Here is a 23,009-nt window from a genome sequence, read left to right as displayed (position 1 = left end):
TGGGGGTGGGGGCGGGGGGCACCGCGGGTGTGAGCGCGTGTGCACGGGCGCTCGTGTGTGCGTGCGTGTGTGCGCTCGTGCGTGCGTGCGCGTGTATGTTCGTGTGTGCGCACGTGTGTGTGCACGTATGCGTGTGCTCGTGCGCGTGTCTGCTCCTGTGTGCACATGTGTGAGTGCGTCTGCTCGTGTGTGCGCACGCGTGTGCATGTGTGTAAGCGCGTGCTCGTGTGTGCATGTGTGTGAGCGCGTGTGCACTCGTGTGCGCGCGTGTGCCTGTGTGCGTGCGTACGTGTGTGAGCGCATGTGCACGTATGCGTGTGTGCTCGTGTGCGTGCGTGTGCGCGCGCATGTGCACATGTGTAAGCGCGTGTGTGCTCGTGCGTGCGTGTGCGCATGTGTGTGAGGGCGTGTGCCCGTGTGCACACGTGTGTGCTCGTGTGCGCCCGTGTGTGTGCATGTGCGTGCGTGTGTGCGCGCAGCGGGGGCGCGGGTCTCCGCTCAGGAAAGCGGTTGCGCCCTCCCGACAGTTTGCCACGGTTGGGCAGGTAAGACTGACTCTGAACGTGGGGGGGGGGGTGTCGCGTTGCTCCATACTTTGTAAACAGCTATTTCAATCACACAACAGGTTTTTCCTAACAGTTTTCTGATGTGTGCGGTTTTGTTCGACGCTAGTTTTGCAGGATGACAGTGGAGATTATGTGAAAATAAGAAGAAAAATAAGCTGTGTTTGCTTACGGAGGGTGGGGGCGCTTTGCCTTTCTAAGAAAAAAATCTTGGGCAGTAGTCTCCCCCCTCTTCTGCCCTCATTCCCTATTTTAAAGAGAACTTTCTCAGAGGTCTGTGATCCTTGCATGACATTTATAGAAAAAGTCTCTGATGTAAGAGATTAATTTCCGGATAGTTACCTACAGATCTACCTTATTGTAACAGCTCATTCGAACGAATAATACTGCCCTACATTTGATGAGTGTCTTGCATCTCCCAGAGCTCACTCATACGATCTCACACCATCTGTGTCTCCGAGGGAGGAACCTCATGCCTATTTTACAGATGGAAGTCCTGAGGCACCTGGAAGTTAAGTGACCCGCCACATGACTGGTATGTAACTCAGACGGGTGCCAGGCCCAAAGCCTGGTCTACCAGTTGTTCTTCTCCTTCATGCATGTGGGCCTGTGTCGTGAGCAGCCTCCCTTGTCTTCAGCAAAGCTGAGATCAGAGGAGAATTTATTGGTAATTAGTACTGATGAGACTGGTCTGGGATTTTACCTTTCCTCTTGTGGGGAAACATTATGAAATGTTTGCTAATGTGGAGAGATCTTTGCCCAGCTAGAAGGTCTTGTCGCAGAGGAGGGGACTCTTTTAATCACTAAGGATTTGCTTTATCTTTCAAGATGCCCAATCTTAATGAGTGTTTGTATAAATTCTTTCTAAAGGATAATTTCTCCTTCATATTTATGTACATTCTGAATATATTAAAACTATATTCTAAGTACAAGGGGGGAAAAGTCTCAAAACGCCTCATTAAAAAAATGCTGCTAACATCTGTGTAATTAGTAATGAAGACAAATGGTAGAATTGGATTCAAGGGAAAAGTTCTTAACCGCCTTACGTAATTACGGATTGCTAGCGTATAGATTCAGCTGTGTCAAACAAAAAGTTCACTGAGTGGACTGACGTTGAAACAGCAAGAGTAAGTCATCCATCTCATTCAAGCAAGGCTCTAACAGAATGCAGTGGTCATTTGTGAGGGCTCACACCTTGCCAGCCTCAACAAAACCCAACTTAGCCTCTCACCCCTGCAGTCTACACAGAGACTGAGGCACTGATGGGGCCCGAGTCACCTACTGTAAACAAGAAAGCTCCATTCACTACAACACTGTTTCAAGGGGAGCCTAATGTAGGGCCCTAGGTAATATTACCTGCAGTGACAATTACTTGGCATGGCCGGCTTAGGAGGCCTGTAAATCTACTGTGGCAAGCACCTGAAAAATAAAATAAGTTCACGGTGCTAGATGTGTAGTCATGCTAGGTATGAGTGACGGAATTTATTCTGAAATAAATCTACTATCACGGTGTGGCTACACTGCTTCATGTCAATGCCAAAAGTTACCTTGTTTACTTGTGAGCCACCTTTCCTTTAGAAACACTATTTAAACAGAAGGACAATTTGATATAGAATTAAAGTTTTCAAAAAAGAAGTCAGAACCAGTTCAGAGTGTTTTTTTTTTTTTTTTTTTTTTTTTTTTTTTTTTTTTTTTTTAGAGAACAGCATCTTCTTTTCTTAAACAAATATTTGCCCCCAAATGCAGACACACACTGCTGGACTCTGTCTTTGCAGACCCACATCCGGACAAAACGATCCTTCTCAGACCCAGAAAAGGAACACAACAGTTTTCAAAAACTCACCGACATACGGTAATTCTGGATATAATCTTGATTTCTAAAGAAATGAACAATTCCTTCATTTTCATAAACTGCTTTCCCTTTTAAAAAATTTGCTTCCTTCCAAAAAAATTTTTTTTGCTTCCTGTTGTAGACTAAACGGGAGATAATAGACAACTTGGGATTATTAATTGGGTAGTTATTATTTTTTTTAGATCATAACAAACACTGAATTACTTTCTTTATAACTGTGCTAACAAAAGTTTTCATTGAAGAAGTGAAAAGTTTCTTTTGATTCTAACTTTTTAATACAGAAGAACATTAAAGATGTTCTCAATTTAAAAAAAAAGACTACAACAGTAAAAATGATGATTATAGCAAAAACATAAATTTTTTTTTCCTCTGCAGTTCCTTTTTTCTCTGTTGGGTTTTGCGGATGCCTTCAGTTTGGGGTTTACTGTAATCTCTCTGTAAGAGGCATTGCCAAGCTGAGAAAGGTAAGTCAGGATGCCTGTTTGCCAAGAAGCCCGGAGAAGGTCAGGTCATTCAACGGGGATGGTCAGGTTTATTTCCAGAGCACCTTACACCCCAGTTGGATTAGAGTAAGGGCTGGTGAAGACTCACTGGATATTTAGCATATTTATTTTAATATCTCATGCTGAAAAGCAAATTATGTGGGAACCGTGGCTCAATCCCATAACCGACTAGGCTAGAGAAGGTTTTCCCTTGCTGGAAAGTTTCATCAAGTGCACTACATTTCAGTGAACTGCAGTCTGGCTTCCACCCATGGCTGGCCCACTGTGAAGGCTCTTGCCAAAGCCACTGGTGACCTTCTACTTGGTACAGAATTCAGTCCTCATGATTGACCTTCGGTAGCACCAGAGGCTCTCCTTGAAACATGCTTTTCCCTTGACTTGCATGGAACCACACTCTCCTGGTTCTCCTCTAGATCTCTGGGGAGCCTGCAGGCTCCCCTCGGGCTCTTTTCTCTCTGCTGGTCTCTTACATGATGACGGGTCTTACCATTGCCCTTAGCCACCTTCTTGTCACACTCTACCTCTACACAGCCCCCCTGAGGGGATCTCATCTCTTTCCCTGGCTTCACCATGATGCCTTCCAGTCCTGCATTATCAGCCCCGTCTCTCGCCTAGATTGTACCCAAATCCCCACCAGACCCGGACCCTTGGAAGGTCCTCAGGGTCTTCCTACTGAACATGTTTCAGACTAGACCTTCATCTTGTTCAGCAGCCCTGCTTCTTCCCCTAACAGTCGCCCAAAGATCTATGCCTCTGCTCTGCTCCCTATCTCAGGGAGGAGCCTCCTCCTGATGGCCTGGAAGTCACCCTTATGGCTGCCTCTCTTTCATCCTCTCCATCTCTCACCAAGTCTTGTTGATACTACCTGCTTCACCGTTCTCATTTATGTCCTATTCATCCCCACTGTGACCACCAAGGTCCAGGACACCTGTAGGGTTGTATTTTTTGTTTTTGCCTGTAATCCCCCTCATAACTTTCCAGGGCCTACCACTTAATAGCTATCCTATTGCCTCAGATTAATGTTCAAACTCCTAGCCAGGAAAACATGGCTCCTCTTGATCAATTTGGGTCATGCTCTCCAACCTCATCTGCTGCCCTCCTGATTTAGCCTATGGAATTACGTGCGTCAATATTATATCCTAATTAAGATGGAAGATGTGGAATCAGAAAGATATCCACATATCTTTGGGGATTGGGGATTTTGGCTCTGATATTTACAAGGCAGTTACCCCTCATTTGCCTCAGTGTAAAATAGCGATCGTAACATTTCATAGAGTCGTTGGGAGAATTATATGAGATGCAGTAAGCTTAGTACTTGGCACACAATGAGTGCTTAATGAATGCTAGTCATCAATCTAATTGATAGGTTTTTTCCCCCAAAGAAATTGTACAATATGAACGATTGAGTACGGACAGTTTTCAGTGATGTTTCCAAACCATCAAGTATGGTACCTAATCAATATATATTGAATGAGTGAATGCACTACATACTTATATTTGATTAATTTTATTATTCTGTTAGGATAATACTTTTTCAAAATGTTTAATATCCAGAGTTCTTTGATCCAACCGCCTGTCCAATGGACCAGAAATAATGCTGGTGAAAATAACTTCATTGGACCAATCTCCATTTACCTGGGAAAAAAGGAGCACAAGCATTGAAAGTTGTGTTCTGGAAAGGTGCTGGAGCTCAGTAAATGTGAGTTGAGTGGATGGAGGTATGAATGAGATGTTGTGAAGTCCCTGGGAAGATGAGGGGGAAGAGGATAGTTGTGATGTCTCCATTTCTCCCACATTTCTCCTTGCTTTCTGCTAATGGGTGACAGTTAACTGTTTATTGTGTTGGACAGAAATGAGGTCCCTCAAAGAGAGGCTCTGCTCTTGGTGTCAGGGGTCCCTTCCCTATGCCCCATAGCCCAGGCTTACCATTTGGCCGCACAGGAGGGCTTCGAACCAATGGGCTGGTAGACAAACTGGTTAGTACCATTGCTGCTGTCACTTTGTCCATGTCCAGTTCCTCCGAAGATTTCCTGTAAAACAGGGAAGGGGGACACTGTTATCTGTGCTCGCTCTGTGCCTATTGTGGGCCATGTGCCCCACATGTACCATGTACCACATGCTACTACACACATTTACACCTTTAACGTTATCCCCATAAAATCCAAACTTTTGTTAGTTTTATTGTACAGATCAGAAATTCTGCTGAGGTCCAGAGATTAAGTGATCCAGTCGAAATCCTACAGTATGAAAAAGAGAAGGGTTCATTCATTGGCTATTATCTAACAAGTGTTTATTGAGAGTGCACTATGAGTTAGACCTTGTTCTAGGCATAGGTAACGCATGGTGAACTACAGACAAGGCTGGTGGGGAGAAACACAATTACCAGTAAACAAACAAAAAGGAATAGAATAATTTCTGATAGTGACAAGGGCTATGAAGTGTATAAGGAGGTTGACATGACAGTTATTGAGGGTGGTTGCACTTAAGGTGGCCAGGGATGGTTTCTCTGAGGAGGTGACATCTGAGGTGAAGTGTGAAGGGGGGGGGGCAATCAGTTTTAAGGAGGTAGGGATGTGCCCTCCAAGCACAAGGGACAGCTATGTAAAGGCTAGGTGGTGGGAATAAATGGTGGGTAGTTGAAGAAGGATCTACTTTGGGGGAGAAGGGGAGAAGGGTGCAGAGCTGGTCATGTGGGGTCCTTTGGCCATGGGAGCTGTTTCAGTTTTATTCAAAGTGGGATAGGAAGTCACTGGAAGGCTTTACACAGGCCTAGTGACATAATATGATTAAAAATAATGATCTGAGCTACTATACGGAGAATGGATTTTAGGGAAAGCAGACTAGAAACAGGGAGGCCAGTTAGGAGACAATTGCTAGGAATCGGGATAAGAGGACATAGTGGCTTGAGCTAGGGTAGGGGCAGAGGCGCCTGATGGGGCAGGACAGGCTGGAGCACCGAGTGTGGGAGATGAGCAAAAGGGAGCACTCCAGGATGGCTCCCAGGTGTTTGGCTTCAGCATTAACTAGCACCATTTACTGAAATGGGCGGCAGTGGAGGAGAAATGCAATGAGAGGTGTCTAAACTCCAGTGCTCTGTTTCACCACACTCTCCTACAGGAAGGACGGGTGATAGGAGTAGTTACCACGATATTCAAGTGAAGAGCCATCTTCACTGACATGAAGAGGTCACTCTGGTTCATTACTTTTGGCCAGTTAACCCGAGTGAAGGTTCGTAAGATAATGATCATTGAGAACTGGAGCCAGCTTGCTGAAGCTGATTTCAATAAAGAAGTTAATATCGAGAGGCAAAAATTTATGTGGTACAGTGGCATCAGATAAATTGTACCACCTCCTGAGAGATGAACATTTTCAAACTAGGGAACAGTCAAAGATGTACAACAGAGGATTAATAAACCATATTAACCAACGAATGCCACGTTTACCAACGTGCTAAGGCATGGATGGTGTGCTGTATAATTTTTAAAGCAGTGAACTCTTAGAGATGGAAACTTTATAGCATCACTTCACAATACACAGGGAAAAGAGATTCCTAAATTGGAGAAAAATCAAATTGTTCCCCAATTTGGGAGGGCTGCTCGATTAATTTCATCATGAAGTTATTAAAATTATTACAATCTGGCTCTCCAATGTCCATGAAGATGCTAATTACTGAACAAAGCTTACCCTTTTTTAAAAAAGATTTTATTTATTTATTCATGAGAGACAGAGAAGCAGAGACAGGCAGAGGGAGAAGCAGGCTCCTCGCAGGGAGTCTGATGTGGGACTCGATCCTGGACCCCAGGATCACACCCTGAGCCAAAGGCAGATGCTCAACCACTGAGCCACCCAGGCGTCCCCAAAGCTTACTCTTCAATCCAAGGTACCAAAAGATGAGAATCTTTCAAATTTTCTCATATAGTTATTCTCAAAGCACCTTACCCTCTTTCTTGGCAAACTCTTCTATCAAAAGACACATTAATTTTTTTTTTCAGAGAATGGTAATTAAATGCTTCTAGAAAGCAAGCTTGAGAGTACACAGTGAAATTCACTTTGACAGAGTTTTCAAGACAATCTCATATACTTAGGGAAAAACCTGCTCATTCATTTGGCACACAATTAAAAGATTTTACAATATCCATAATTGACTTGATCCTCATATTTGGGAGTAAAGGTGATGCCAGTTTCTTACAAAAACAAAGCCTCTTGAAACAGGAACTTAAAGTGCCTTAAGGTGATTTTGAGTATTTTGTTGTTTCATTCTCCCACGTAGTCATGGTCACGGGGGAAGGAGTAATGGGAGGCCTTGAAGGAGAAAGGTTTGCTCCACACTGAGCTCTGTAGACTGTGGGGCTCCTCTGACCGGCTGCCACCCACCCAGCCCAGCCGTAGGGATCACTCCACGCCAGTGGGGGGCACACACGAACAGGCTGCTCTGACATCTCTTTCCACACTGAATTATGAGAGAGGCTGATTTCTGTTTCCAACTGTCAGTCTCTTCTTTTGCTTATTAACAAAAGGCTGGAAACCAGGAGAAGCAGCCATGAGTTGGCACAGGGAAATGACACGATTGTAGGGAGAAGGTGCCCCTGCCCTCTGCCCTGATTCTAAAGGGACTTGCTATGCAGGCACGCCTTTTTCCTCTCCTACAGCTCCGTTTCAGGAACATTCATTTTTCCTTCCTCAATCTGCTTTGTATCTTTTTGGATTTTTATTTTTTTATATCTAAGGCGAACATTCTGTTTTAGAGGTCTAAATGCCAGTTAAATCCAAAATTCATTTATGTGTTTTTTAAACATGAAGATCAACAGAGAAAGTATCATTAGAAAGTAACCACGAGAGACTCTTTAACTATAGAAACAAACCGAGGACTGCTGGAGGGGTGTTGGGTGGGGGGACGGGGTAACTGGGTGATGGGCATTAGGGAGGGCATGTGATGTGCTGAGCATTGGGTGTTATATATGCGACTGATGAATTACTGAACTCTGCATCTGAAACTAATGATGAGTATACTATATGTTGGCTAATTGAATTTAAATTAAAAAGAAGGAATTATAATTTTTTTTTGCATTGCCAAAATCTACCACTACATTTCAAAACAATTATTGAGTGTCATGAACTGGATTTCTGATGAAGAGTGAAAAGAGGAATAAATATTAGTATAATCAGAGCATTTTTTTTACTTGGATTACCCTTGACTTTCCCACTGGCCTTGGAGATCATGAACAACAATAGTAACCAAAAGTCAAAAGAATATATTGTTACTGATTCAATTAACCTGTATGTCTCCTAGAGTATTTTTATTATGCTATGTGAAATGTTACCAGATGATATGGTCTTGTGCTGAGTTGTGTTTTTGTTTTTATCTTTGTTTAATTTCTTTTGGTACAGTACTATCTAATTACTGATTAATTGGTGCTGCAAATTCAAATCCTTATAATTAAACATGAAGAGATGATATACAAAGTAGAATTTGTTACACTTTGAGAAAACTGCTGCAAAGCCCTTCTGGTAGATTTAGATTTGTTGAGAGGGGGAAAAAAAACCCTCTAGAAGTGATGTTAAATATTCTTTCCTAATTTGAAATTGAATCTGCTATTGAAAACCTTATCAATCATGTTTGCAAAAGGCCAAGAGCTTTCTCAATCTCTTTTTTTTCCTCAATTAATCTTTCCTCTCAGACTTAGTTGAGTATTATGGAACTTAATATTTAAATTAAAAAAATAATATTTAAATTCATTTAAAATAATAGTAATATTTGTTGTCATTCTATATATGATTTGTCCCTCAGATTGACCTGATTTGGATGGATGAATAGCATTTCAAGATGAGAGACACACATTTCAGGCAAGAAAAGAGTCCTATATGAAGGATGCAGTGGGTGATGAGAGAGGACAGAGCCTGGGTCAGTTCATGGGGTCCCATGTGCCAGGCTAAGTGGTGTCACTAGCAAGGGACCCTTGCTTACAAGGCCAGCTATTGTTTATGTCGTATTCTTTTAAGCAGAGAGAAGCCATTGAACATTCCTGAGCCTGAAAGAGAGAGAGAATCAATCTGTATTTTAGAAATGGATCAAAATTGAAGATGTATTGAAGATGAAGAAACTAAAGGTGAGCTATTTAGCTATTTTTAGTGAAGTCTTAACCTAAACTCAAAGTATCAGATTAAGCAACAGCTATTCTTCTATGAAAAGAATATTTAGTCTAAGAGTACAGAACTCCCTTGATATCTGCTAAGGATGTGCCTGGACCTCTCTGGGAGAGGTGATAAAGGTAATGGTTAAGAGTGCAGGCTCTGGGGTTAGTTAGGTCATGGGGCTTCAACTCGACTCTCTGCCATTACTAGCTGTGTGACCTTGGATGAATCACGTGACATTTCTGAATCTCTGTTTCTTCATCTGAAAAAGGAGGATAAAAATAGATCTGTTGAGAAGATTAAGTGGGAAAACATATCCAAGCACCAGCACACAGCCTCATCCCTTGTCAGAGTTTCATAGACGTTAGCTATTATTAACCTTCAAATTCATGAATATGCCCATAGCATATATCCCCCGTGAAAGATGGCAGTATTACATAGCTTCACTTGCTCTTGTTAGGCACCAGCACTAGCAGTTGTTGCCTTTTTTTTTTTTTTTTTTGGTGGTGGCGGTGTTATTTTTCATAAAGAACAAAACTGTTTTAAGTTCTTAGGAATTACTCTGTAAGAGGTGGCAACTGGCACATGGAGGAGCAGCTGCTGGGTCCCTTGCTAGAGCTTCACGTTGATGCCTTGGCAACGATCCAGCTCATGACGTCATGGCCCTTGAGGACTGTTCACATAGCCTGGAAGGTGGTTTGGAGTTTATGTTTAAGAATTTCTGCCTCCCATTTCGACTCTTGGAGTGCTAGCTCTGCGCTAGGGGCTCTTCTAGAAACTGGAAGTACAGTCTGAAGAAAAATCAGGCAGTTTCTGCCTTCCTGAGCTCTAGTCTATTGAAAAACCAGTTCTGGGACACCTGGGTGGCTCAGTGGTTGAGTGTCTGCCTTTTCAGCTCAGGGCGTGATCCTGGAGTCCCGGGATTGAGTCCCACATCGGGCTCCCTGCATGGAGCCTGCTTCTCCCTCTGCCTGGGTATCTGCTTCTCTGTGTGTCTCATGAATAAATAAATAAAATCTTAAACAAAAAAAAAAAAAAAGAAAAAAAAAACCAGTCCTTAATCAAACATATGACAAATAAACATTAAACAGTAGATGGGACAAATGCCAGGAAGGAGTGGTGTGGATTTGATGAGGACCTACCTGAGACTGCCAGCTGAGGGGAGACCTCTTGGCTAGGGGGAGACCTTCCCACCGAGGGGGACTGGCAGTGAGCACTGGTGAGTTGTGAGTGAGCTGTGGGCTGGGTGGAACAAAAAGTATGGACAAGGCCGCCTTTCGAAGGAATAGAAAGGCTGAGCACGGTGTGTTGTGCACTTGGAGAGGGGACGGCCCAGGTGGGGTCTCTGAAGTCCCGTTCAGGTTTTAATTCTTATCTTTAATTCTGCCCTGGGAATCACTCAAGTGTTTCAAGCAGAGTGGGGTTGGAGAGGTCAGGGAGGTTGGGGTGATGCTATCAGATTTATTTTCCAAAAGCTTGCTCTGGCTGCCGTGTGGAAAATGAGTTTCTTAGTTTGACAACCAGTCTTTTATCTGAGGACCTGACTGCCTGCTGACTGTGGCAGCAGGTTGCAGAATGACATCATCTGCGACATGAAGAGGCAGTCAGGAGAGTGCGCAGCACCAGCGGCCTCGGCCCTAGGCCGTGGGTCTTATGCTGGCCTGGCCCTGGGCACTCGGCCGTGGCCTTGCTTACAAGGCCAGCTATTGTTTATGTCGAAAGAAGCCTTTTTTTCTTCTTTTGAGCCACTTCATGCCTGAATGCCATCTGTTTGGAGGGTGCATGCAAACATGGTCTCCCCTGGCTAACCCACCACCTAACAGAGAAATGCTTTACATCCTGGAGAGCCATAAAAGACATTTATCTGCAATTAAAGTACTGTAGTAACAAACGGAAATAAAAATGAATAATACATTCGTTAGATTAGCAGTAATCCAGTTCCTTAGCAACTACTGAAATCTGCTGTCTAGACCAAGTTCAATTACTTTTAAAACTTGTGGTAATCCTAAAACGAGGAATAAAGTCTGAAAATAAAATCTCTTCAGGAAGGCCACAGTAACCATCGCCAATCTTAGAATTCTGAGAAAGCTTTTACTAAAAGTTTGGAAAACTGGGTTCAGTTAACTTTTAAATGTGATTAAAAAGCATGAGGCTTGGGACGCCGGGGTGGCTCAGTGGTGGAGCATCTATCTGTCTTTGGCTCAGGTCGTGATCCCAGGGTCCCGGGATCGAGTCCCACATCTGGCTCCCCATGGGAAGCCTGCTTCTCCCTCTGCCTGTCTCTGCCTCTCTCTCTCTCTCTATGTCTCTCATGAATAAATAAATAAAATCTTAAAAAAAAAAAAGCATGAAGCTTTGTTTCCTCTCTCAAGGTAGCTGGTAGCAAAAGTGGTCAATGTTAACTCCTCCAATTTAAATTTGGCTGTTGTTTCTTTTTTTTTTGTTTTTTTTTTGTTTTTTTTTTTGTTTTGGCTGTTGTTTCTTTTAAGACTATAGGGAAGATTACGGAAGCTGCCTATTGCAATGAAGTGTCCCATGGCCTTGATCAAACAAGATGGGAAAATTAGAGCAAACACATCATAATACGTAGGGAATATAGACCAATACTTCTAAAGCTGCCCGTGGTGAAGGATCGTTTTGATTTTTTTTGATTTTTAAAAAAATTATTTAAATTCAATTAACATATAATAATGTATTATTGGTTTCAGAGGTAGAGATCAGTGATTTGTCAGTCTTATATAATATCCAGTGCTTGTCACAAGTGAAGGATTATTTTATTTTACTTTTTAAAGATTTTATTTATTTACTTGAGAGAGAAACCACAGAGACAGAGGCAGAGGGAGAGGAAGAAGCAGACTCGACACTGAGCAGGGAGCCTGATGCAGGGTCACATCCCAGGACTCTGAGATCATGACCTGAACTGAAGGCAGAGGCTTAACTGACTGAGCCACCCAGGAGCCCTGTGAAGGGTCATTTTAAAGAAATCTCTAATCTGTCATGGATTGATACTTCTGTAAACTACAGAAAAGCCCTGGCCCATGGCAGTTGGGGTTCTATCATCCTGCTACACGAACCTGTAAACTATTGCTTCTCCTCAATTTCTGCACCTAGGTCATGGGGGACTGGTAGGAGAGTTTGTAGACTGTCACTGGCCTATGTTGAGTAGCATGGAACCAGGCAATTGCTTTGATATCCAATTCATTTTTTCCCCAAAAGACGATATTCAGTCCTGTTCCTTTCTTTCTCCCACCTGCTGCTCTCTCTTCTTGGATCCTCCCACTGTGACTTCTCTCCTGGCCCTTGTCACTCTGCTCACTGGGCTCCATATGCCATTATGAATAGCCACTCACTTACCCTCTCCCCTTTTACTGTACCTGGGCTTTCCACCAGGGTCACTCCTCCTTCTCATTGGAGTTACCCTGTCACCACCACTGTTGGCCTTTGACCTGCCTCCCCTAAACCATCCCTCCCCTTGAATGCAGAAACCCGAGTCCCCAGTGGCTCAGCTATGCAGCTGTTTTCTCTCTCTCCCTGTTTGAGCATTGACCAGATCGTCTATGAGCACCTCTCTCCCCTAAAAGTCACCAAATATTTTGGCACATAAATTATAGCCATTATTGGGGTGCAGTTGGTTAAGCATCTGACTCTTGATCTTAGCTCAGATTTTGATCTCAGGGTCGTGAGTTTAAGCCCAGAGTTGGGCTCCTGGGTGGGTGTGGAGCCTACTTATTAAAAAATATTATAGGCATTATGTTTACATCATCTCGAATTATGATCCTGGGGATATAGTCAAAGCATCCCACATCCTAACTTTGTAGTTCCTGTTCCCTTCATACCAACAACATTCAGCAGAGTCCTGACCTTGATGGGAAGGACACTACAGTCTGATGGACTAGGTTTAATTCCCCAACAATTGCATTTACCAGCAGAGTGATGTCAGGCACATCATGTAGTTTTGTATAGCTTCATGTTCCTCATTTATGACATGTGAACGATAATAACAGCAACCTCATGAGGTTTTAGAAGAATTAAATAGTATGTGTAAAAAATATCTGGCATATACTAAAGACTCAATTAATAGTCATTGTGTTCATTATCCCTTCCCCAAACTCTTATTTCAGTGAACTGTTCTCCAATTAAAAACCCAAATTTTATCTACTGAAGTATTTATAGGTGAAGTAGCATGAAAATTAGGATTTGTTCTAATACACTACAGCCTCCCACTCTCCCGCCCCCAAAAATGTGAGTTGGAGGATGAGTAGATGAAATCGAATGGGTAAAATGCTGACAACTCTAGAAGCAAGGGGATGGGCACTGAGCACTTCATTGGGTCATTCTCGCACTTCTGTGCTCCCTTGAAGCTTCCATAGTCCAAATAAAAACGGAGAACACAAATCAGGTTTTGGCCATCACCTGTTATTGCTCTACCCCAACCTCACGTTCCTCCTTTCCTTCTAGCTCACACTGTCTCACTATGTCTGCACTCCCATCTCCCAGGGACAGCCAGTCTTTGGCTTCCTCCATTTCCTTCCAGGTCACCACCTTGCCGCTGCCTACTTTCTTCTCTACTGTTTGGGGTTCACCAGTTGACCGCCTGGACGCATCTCTCACCAGCAACCTGCATCCCTAGCCTTTCCAGCCTTTTGCTTCATTGGTCCAGAACAACCAAACCCTGGCTGGGTTTCCCCTGGCTGTTCTTTCCTCTTCTGCCGTGGGGTGGCCAAGCGCTGATGGAGGACACCAAAGATTCTCAGTGGACCAGACCTCTGCACAGACCCTACCTGTGCTTCATCCCTCAGATCCTCCGCCTGCCTTGGGTCAGCACCTATTCCCATTCACACTTGCAATTATTCTGTCTTCACCTCTTTACACACCCAAACAGCAGACACTCTTACCTCCTACCTTATTGGGAAAATTCAGGCCACTGACCCTGAGCTTTTTACCTCCTTTCTGCAGTCTCAAAGGTAGGTGGAGGTGTTGCTTTTTCCTCTTTGCCTCCGCCTGTACTCTCCGCACCTGCCTCTGAGGCCTTGCTCCTCCCTCCCGTTCGCACTGGCTTTTCCCTGGGTCTACTGACAGCCCAGATGTCTTCCCAGCTGCACACAGGGACACGGAGCAGGGATGCACAGAGCCGTAGAAAAGAAATGAGGGTGGTTAGAGCACAGAAGAGAGGAGAGACTCTCAAGGAGGGACAGGTTAGCAGCTTCAAATGTGGGAGACAGGCCAGCCCGGATCGGGATCCTCAGGGCTCCCCGGGACTAGCCGTGAAGAAGCAGGCAGCAACCTCAGCAGGAACAGAAGGGGGATGGCTGTGGCTCGAGGGGTGAATGGGTACCAGGAGGTGAGAAACTGTGACTGTAGGTGACTATCATCTATCATCTATCTATCATCTATCATCATCTTTTATATATGTATGTATGTATGTATGTATGTATGTATGTATGTAGGTGATTCTTTAAAGAAGCCTGGCCATGAAGGAAGAAGAGCGTGGTTCTTTGAGGGAGTTAAACTCTTTGGGTTTTTTTCTGCTTCAGAAGAATGGAACTCCAGCACATTCCAGGAAAGAGCCACAGCACTGGAGAGGTAGCAGATACAGGAGAGAAAGGCTTATGAAGGGACAAGGCTGCCTTGGAGTGGGGTCCCCGGCTTGGGTGGAGTTCTCTTTAGATGAAGGAGGAACAACTGGCCTTTGGAAGGGGAGCATGGAGAGCAGCCGTGGCCTGGGTGCGGGCACATTTGTAGGTGTGGGGCTCCGAAGCTGATGATGTTCCTGGAGGCAGTGGCTCTGACCCCTCCTCGGAGGGCAGCGCGGTCCCCTCCCGAGGCGGGGGGGGGGGGGGGCCTCTGGTGTGCTAAGGGTTTCAGAGGAGACCCACACGCTCGCAAGCTTGTCGGGCTGCAGCGCCAGCTCTGCTGAGGATGCAGCCGTGGGGTCTGTCCCAGTGAAGTGACCGCAGCTCCAGGGGCTGAGCCCCGAGTCAGGGCGGGGGACTGCAGGGGGCTGAGGGGGAGCAGCCTGAGATCCTACCGAGTCCCACACAGAGGTGTGCTGGAGGCTGGGGACAGAGGGGCTGCAAGCACGGGGAGGAGGGGGCGAGGGCGGCAGGCGGGGTCCCCGGGGGCCCCATGCAGGGGGTGGCAGCCCTGAGCAGGAGGGGAAGCTGTGCCCATCCAGGGGGTGGCAGCCCCGAGCAGGAGGGGGAGCTGTCCCTGGGGAGCCTGCAGTAAGGAACGAATGGGCAAGGCGGCGGCAGTGTCCCAGGGCACAAGGCGGAGGCCTCCCTGAGGCAGAAGGTTTGCACAAGTGAGGAGAGGAGAGGGCTGGTCCATGGCCGCGGACACGGAGAACCACATTCTTGGGAGGTTCCCCACAGCCTTCGGGGTGAGGTCCGGCCCTGGAGCAGGGATCGCTGGGCTCTCTCTAGCTGCGTCTCTGCAGCATCTCCCCACCCCCCACAAGGCACCCTGAGGGGCAGCTCCACACTCCTGGCGGTTCTCCATAACCTCCTCCTCTCCACACCTTTGCACAAGCTTCGCCCTCTTCGTTCTTGCCTTTGCACCTGGCCCACTCCACTCCCCTCCCACACCAGGCTCAGTCCCACTCCCAGGAAGCCTGCTTGCACCTGCCAAGCGGTGCCAGGGGCCTCCGCTCCTGCGATATATCACCTGGGTTGCTGGTGCTCTCACCTCCTCCCACCTTCCAGACCAGGACTCAGTCTGGCATCTATTTCTAACATCTGGTACAAAACCTTGCCTAAGGTACATTCTTAATAAACTTTTCCCCCCCCCCCCCTGACAAATTGGCACTAAGTAATAGTGGTTCAGAGTTGCTGAGGGATGGCAGGGAGGAGCACAGACACTTCTGTCGTTGTTCTGTGTTCATTCTCTCTTTCTCATCTTATTAGATCTGGTAATTTATTCATTTCCTTTGGTGGAAAACAATTCCTCAAAAATGCAGCTATTAAATTAATCATTTATATAAATTTTTTTACTGGGCCTAAAAGATGGTGGCCTATCTATGCAGAATTGATTTTGTTCCAGTGTCTGCGATAATTCTTCTATATTCACACAGGCTCACAGACCTATCAGTGAACTCTAGAACGGCAGCAATAACATTATTAAATAATAAGTTCCAAGTCCCCTGAAAACAATTCTGTGTGTAATCTGGACTTCTTGATGTGAGCAGGCTGCAAAGTGTAGTTCAGGGAAGCATTGTGAACATCCCCCAATGGCCTTTGCGCTTTGTAGGTTTGGCGCTTTTCATTGAAGCTGGCATGTTCTCTGGGAGTCACCAGGCCGGTCTCATATCCATGAGGTTCTCTCTGAACACAAAGCCCTCTGTGCACTTGGGATGCCCTTCTGGGGCTGCCATTTAGGCACCAGGGGACAGGAGACCAGAAGGAACATATCAGGTTCCCTTCCTGATAGTGTGTGTATGTCTCTCTCCACGTCTCTATGTGGGGTGATGTCCTGTGTGGGTCTGTGTGTGAATGTTTCTGTGTGTCTGTATCTGTGTGCCTATCTGTGTGTCTGTGTCCTGTGTGTATCTGTGTGTTTGTGTGTGTGAATGTCTGGGTGTGTCTGTGTGTCTGTGTGTGCTTATCTGCGTGTCTAGGTCTGTGTGTGTATCTGTACGTGGACACCATGCTGTGTGCACAGGTGTGTTTTGTGTGTGGAGGTGGAGGTGATAGGAGAGGGAGATGGCTGTGCCCTCAGGCCCTGTAACTCACCCATGGGTGGCCAGCTTCTTTCTCCCCAGCTCTTTGGGATGGGAAAATCTTTGCTGGCTTCTTTCTGCTGTACGAAACGTCTGCTGCTTCTCAGCAATGGCCAAAGCAAAGTTGTTAGACTCTTTGAAAAGAGCGTGTGGATGTCTGAGGAAGCATTTAGTCAGCTGAAGTCCTGGGGAGCACTTCATCATGAAGGGCTTCCATGTGAGCAGGGTCTACCATATGTACAGGGTCTCCATGTGAGCAGGGCCTCCAAGTGAGCAGGGCCTCCATGTGAGCTGGGTCTACCATAGGTACAGGGCCTCCATGTGAACAGGGCCTCCATGTGAGCAGGACCTCCATGTGAGCAGGGCCTCCATGTGAACAGGGCCTCCATGTGACCTGGGTCTACCATAGGTACAGGGCCTCCATGTGAGCAGGACCTCCGTGTGAGCAGGGCCTCCATGTGTCCAGTGGTGGTGGGGCCCAGGCTACTGGGGAGAAAGTGCACTGGGTCACTCAGGCCATCTGCGGGAACAATGCACCTGAGAAATGCCGTAGCCATCCTCAAGAAGACAACTATAATCAAAATTGCATCTCTCTCTTATGTTAGTGCCTCAGCCGGGCCATTCCAGATACCAGTTGGTATCATTATATTACTGCTTCGAGGCCTCAAATCTTTTTAGGCCTCAGGGATAGAAAGAACTCCCAGCTGTACTTTATGTTGACCATACTTCAGTTGGGAGAAAACAAATCCAGGGTTTTCTAGTTTGCCAATTAAAGAAAAATAAGATAATTTCTTCCCTCTAGATGTAAAAAAAATAAGATTAAAAAATACTGGATTTCTTATTTCTGCTGCTTCTCTTACCTGAAAATAGTAACATTATTATGTGGGCTAGAAGTGACGGTTGTAGCCATTTTATCTTAATTGTTTTTTCAAAGAGAGAGGACTCATATTGTTTCCAACCAAGTCACCCACCAGGCTCCCTGGGAAAGCTCTCCATCTGATATAGCAGGTGTGGAGTCATCTCTGCCCACATGTTGCAAAGGCACTGGGGTATGAGCTCTGAGGGAAAGCCCTTCCCATCCAGGAGCAGCCAGTCAAGCTGGGCACAGAACTGTCAGACATGGTCAAGCTCATACTCTAGGTTGAGGCTCATTTGCTCTCATACTCTAGGTTGAGGGTGAATTTGGACTTCTAAATATATTTTTGAATTTTGATTTATTTCATGTTTAACCTGTCTGGGACCTGCTTGTAGACTTTGTCCACCTCTGGCTACTCCATGGTAGGGCTGATGCCTCCACTGTCTGAGGCTATGCAGAGGGGAACAGACTGGTTAGGGAGGTAAGGGGAATTAATCCCTTGTAAGCTGCTTAAGTTCCAGATTTGGCTTAAAAAGAGAAAAAAATTATAATATTTTTTTTCAAAACCCTCGTCTTCTTTCTAATAATAGCTAATATTTATTGAGCACTTCCAATGCTGGACACTTTATGTACACTATTTTAGATTGCTACCATGGGTTGCTATTATTTCCCCATTTTACAAATACAGAGACTGGTGTCTGCCTAAGGCCAGTCAGCCAGGCCTGCCTTATTCCAGGGGCCAATGGAGTCTTCATGCCACACACTAATGCTGTTCTCACGATCATCTCCCTAATCTTGTTTTAAATTTGAGGCATACATGCCATCTTCTATAATTGAAACGTATTTGTAAAGCAAATGCAATTCATTTTAGATTATGCAATTCTTTTCTCTATTACATTTAAAGTAATCTGGGGCGCCTGGCTGGCTTAGTTGGTTGAGCCTCAGAGTCTTGATCCCGGCTCAGGTCATGATCTCAGGGCCATGAGATTGAGCCTGGCAACAAGCTCCGCACTCAGCAGGGAGTCTACCTGAGATTTTCTCTTTCTTCTCTCTCCTTCTGCCCCTCCCTTCAGGCATGTGTGTTCTCTCTCTCTAAAATAAGTAAATCTTTAAAAAATAAATACAATTCTCTTATAATAAAAAAGATTTCTTTTAGCCTGGGTGGCTCAGTGGTTGAGTGTCTGCCTTCAGCTCAGGGTGTGACCTCAGGTCTGGGGATCGAGTCCCACATGCGGCTTCCTGCAGGGGAGCCTGCTTCTCCCTCTGCCTATGTCTCTGCCTCTCTGTGTCTCTCATGAATAAATAAATAAAATCTTAAAAATATATATTTTTTATAGATGTGAATGATTCCAAATTGATGAAAACATTCCAAATTGATGAAAACTTTTAGCATGTAAAAGATCAAGTTGACAAAAAAAAAGTAGATGAAATTATGGGTTTATCACTCATTAAAAAAGAGTGTTTTGCTTTGAAAAGGATTCTATATGGATTTCTTTAATGGGGTTCTTATAATATGCTTAAAATGTTTTGAATGATTAAACTTCAATTTAACTCACATAACCAAATCCTGACCCCTCCACCAATACCTCCTTCATACTGTTAGGTGGAACCGTGTGAAATTGCTGACATGCACTATTTTTTTTTATCCACAAAAGTAGCAGTTCCATCTGATATTTGCTCTTATTTAAACATTTATCTTTCATTTCACAGGCCAGAAGTGAGCCAATTTATCCTCATTTTAAATTGATTGTTTCAGATCAATGAGCCAGACAATAGTTCTCTTTCCTAAGGTGTCTACTGTAGGTGATTTTATTTCTAGAGCTGACTTTTATTGAAGGCAATCTATTCATATAGTTCGAGCAAGCCTCAATTCGATAATATCTACAGTGTGCAAGGTATTGCTTTAGGCAGATTCCTTTGCCCCATACTGGTCAATGTGCTACATAGGCACTCAGGATGTCCAGGTTTTGGGAACAAATGGAAGTATCTATGTTGCCCTTGGGAGAATTCCCATACACACAACAATACTGGCTCTATTTCCTGTGTTGTTTCATTTATTTTTTTACCCATGCTACCAATATATGTCCCAGTCAATCCATCCAACTCTTATTTGATGACGGATCAATTCACACTGTCTTGTCCCTAGAAAATGGTAATTCTATCATTCTTAAATTTGTTTGTAACAGTACAGTCCAATGACTATGAAATCAAACCTATTTGTTGAAACACCCAAGGCCGAACAATTGCACATTTAGCTATGTATACTCTATGCACAAGGAACATGACTTCCCCCAAAGGAATAAGCAGGAGAAACTGATATAGTGAGGAGCACAATGCAGAGGTTACTGCTGGGCATAACAGCAGATCAGTAATGTGGCTGATTGGCTACTGGCCAGGGCATATCTAGTTTCCTGTAAGAAGAGGTGGACGCATACGGGTTAGTGATGCCAAAACGGGGCTTAGGCTAAAGCCGAGGGAGGTCCACAGTCTAGGGAAAACATCGCAGCTACTGTTTCACATTTCTTCTGAAAACAATATAAATGGCTTATAAGCTTAGGATGCTGGAGTTAATATTTAATGTAAAAAGCATCACTAAAAACGCTTGTGTAGCTATCAGGTATAAATAATAATTTCCACCGCTGCTGGTAATTTTTCACTCATTTAGGTTGTCATATTAGCGGTTTATAGGTGCACTTACTGTAACAGCATGTTGATTAAACCATGGTGGAATTACCAATTCAATATATCTTCAAATCTACGCTATTCTGAAGTTCTAAATATTTCAAATGCAAATAGGCCTCTATTAGTCAACAGCTCAGTGGTTACCTATCTGTCTTCTTTCCTTTTTTTTTTTTTTTTTTTAAATCACTGGGAAGACTTATAAATTTGCCTTTCTGCATTCTTGAACCCATGAGCTCACGATAAGGAATTAACAAGCATAGACTACAGAATCTGGATTCACATGAAATTTGATGAGAAAATGATCCAATTAAAAATGATTATAAAAATACGGAGGAAAAAAAGCCTTTTTTCAGTATTATATAGCATTAGCTTCATTAACTTTTAAAAAAAATATTATTTATTTATTTATTTGACAGAGAGAGAAAGAGAGAACACAAGCAGGGGAAGCAGCAGGCAGAGGGAGAGGGAGAAGCATGCTCCCTGTGGAGCAAGGAGCCCGACACAGGACTCTGGGATCATGACCTGAGCCAAAGGCAGATGCCCAACTGACTTAGCCACCCAGGCGTCCCTCCACTAACATTTCTTTTCTTACTTGATATGTTGTTTTTACAAAGGTTCATCCAGCATAGACAGAAATAAGCACCTGCTTTCATTTGTAGGCAGGTAAACTTCTAGAAGAAGTTCAGAGAGGGAGCAATTGTAAAGTCAGTTTGAGTCTGCTGTCCCCAAGACAGGATGAGTACTGTAAGCAACTTCCTGGGGGAGAAGCGTATGGTAGATCGGGTGGGTGGGGCCCGAGAAGGCCTCAGGCTCCCAGGCAGGGCTGACCCCTGTGAGAAAGAAGCCAGGAACAGGAAGATTGGGTAGCTACCAAGTACTTCAGAGCAGTTTTAAGGAAGTCTGATGAGGCATCTGAGCAAGGGTGGCCTGTGTCAGGATGGCCTGGCTCTAGCAGCCCGGTGTGCACTGGGTCGGCCCAGGGAAGTGTGTTCTTGGTGGCTGCAGGGCATCCAAAAGAGCAGCAGCAGGAGGCTCTGCTTCTCTAGAAAGATCTGACTGGTACGCTTCCATGTCCCCCCACCAAGGGCTGTTTCTTTTTGATGATTATGCAATTTAATAAGGGGATGTTGTTTCTTTCAAAGCTCACCCTCACCCCCACCACCCTGCTGGACCCCTTCACCAGGTGAAGATGTGAGACATTCCTTAAGGACCAGCTGCTGGCCACGTATTTTTCCTGAGCTGGCAGGGGTGATGCTTGCTGTGACGGTACAGAGGAACAAGATGGTTGAGTTAAATAAAACATCAGGGAGGCCTTCTTGTCACCAGAACTTTTCAAAGTATTTGCCCAAGAGTTGCCTTTATGATAACTCCTCTGGATTATGGTCTTTCCTGGGTCAAACCCACGGTGTAATCTATCTCCTTAAATAAATCCTAACAGCTAACTTTTATGCAGTATCTGTGCTATATCAGCCGCTGCTCTGGCCTTTATTTTCGTGAACTCAGTGAATCCTCATTAACAAGTCTATGGGGCCAAGACTATTATTATCACCATTTTGGGGGGTGATGTTCCTGAGACACAGAGATGTAAGGCTGGTGGAGCTGTAGGCAGCTGAATGCCACAGTATGCATTTGCTATGGACTGAATGTTCATGTCCTTTCAAAACTGCTATGTTGAACTTCTAACCGCAGGGTGATGGCATTGAGAGGAACAGCTTTAGGGAAGTAATGGTTTAGATGAGGTCATGAGGGTGGAGCTCCGACGATGGGATCAGTGTCCCTATAAGAAGAGAAGGAGAAGAGGCAGCCTTTTAAGAAGAGTAAGAGTAAGAAGGGAGCCATCTGCAAGCCAGGAAGAGGGCCCTCACCAAGAACCGAATGGTTGGTTTCTTGATTTTGGATTTCCCAGCCTCCAGAACCCTGAGAAGTAAATGTGTGTTGTTTAAGTCACCCAGTCTATGGTATTTTGTTAAAGCAGTCCGAGCGGACCAAAACAGTGATTTTTGCCCAGAATGCCAGGGAAAGAGGTTGGCAAGGTTAGGGAAACAAATCGGGGGCCAGACACATGAGTGCAGTTTGCCACGGGCCAGAGACCAGGGAGGCAGCCACTGTCCAAGCGGGCCGGCTCGGCAGCAGAGGGGCAAGGGCTCACCTCGTGGGTGCACTGCAGCCCCGCCAGGCAGGCAGGCAGGCACCCAGGCCCAGGCCCACCCAGCTCTTCCTGATAGCTGGTGGCTCCTAGCGCACTTCTGGTGGCAATCAGAACTGCTCTGAGAGCTGCGCGTGGTCTGGCCTGCAAGTGGCAGACATTAGAGACTTTGACAAAGCTGCAGGTGGGAAGGTGGGAACTGACAGCGACCCTGATGACAGGTCACACAGAGGCGATGGGAGTGAATAGTCGTGAACAGCAACAGCAACAGTCTCATGGACAGTGGGACTAATGATGTTTGGATCACGTACCAGAGGATGGAGTGGCAGGTCAGGTGTAAAATCCGTGTCAGGAAAGAAAAAAAAGTCCATACACATGCATACAAGATTTTGTATATTATTTCAGTAGGTTAATGGATTCCTTGAAATTGACCTATAACCTCCAGTACGTTAAAAACTCACTGTATTAAAGAAACTTCAGGAAGGACCTGTGGAGCTTAAAATAAACAATCTATCTTTAAATGGTCTTGTATAATTGTTTTATAAGAAGGGTTCCCAG

At 44.9% G+C, this 23,009-nt stretch overlaps 1 protein-coding gene and 1 long non-coding RNA gene across 10 annotated transcripts in view; one reads left to right on the top strand and one right to left on the bottom strand.

Annotated features, from left to right (window-relative positions):
• Positions 1–23,009, bottom strand: part of ZNF704 (zinc finger protein 704) — a 231,830-nt gene that overhangs the window by 45,264 nt on the left and 163,557 nt on the right. For both annotated transcript variants that reach the window (XR_011996596.1, XM_072734426.1), the window contains exon 3: positions 4,845–4,948. Coding sequence is in view for 1 of the 2 variants with exons in the window: in XM_072734426.1 (XP_072590527.1) it covers positions 4,845–4,948 (104 nt within the window). In the remaining variant the exon portion in view is untranslated. The remainder of the gene's footprint in view (positions 1–4,844; positions 4,949–23,009) is intronic.
• LOC140595178 (uncharacterized) lies at positions 111–10,149 on the top strand. Of its 8 annotated transcripts, none has more exons than XR_011996599.1 (7): positions 111–1,098; positions 2,339–2,415; positions 2,791–2,879; positions 4,473–4,617; positions 8,707–8,762; positions 8,922–9,025; positions 9,598–10,149. It is a non-coding gene; the product is annotated as an uncharacterized lncRNA (long non-coding RNA). The 8 variants fall into 8 exon arrangements; XR_011996598.1 differs by having other exon boundaries at positions 8,707–8,820; XR_011996597.1 differs by having other exon boundaries at positions 8,707–8,820; positions 8,919–9,025.

Source organism: Vulpes vulpes, chromosome 13 (genome assembly GCF_048418805.1).
Source record: "Vulpes vulpes isolate BD-2025 chromosome 13, VulVul3, whole genome shotgun sequence".
NCBI classification, from domain to species: Eukaryota; Metazoa; Chordata; class Mammalia; order Carnivora; family Canidae; genus Vulpes; species Vulpes vulpes.
Note: the sequence above shows the minus strand (reverse complement) of the source record. Positions and strands in the feature narration are given on the sequence as shown.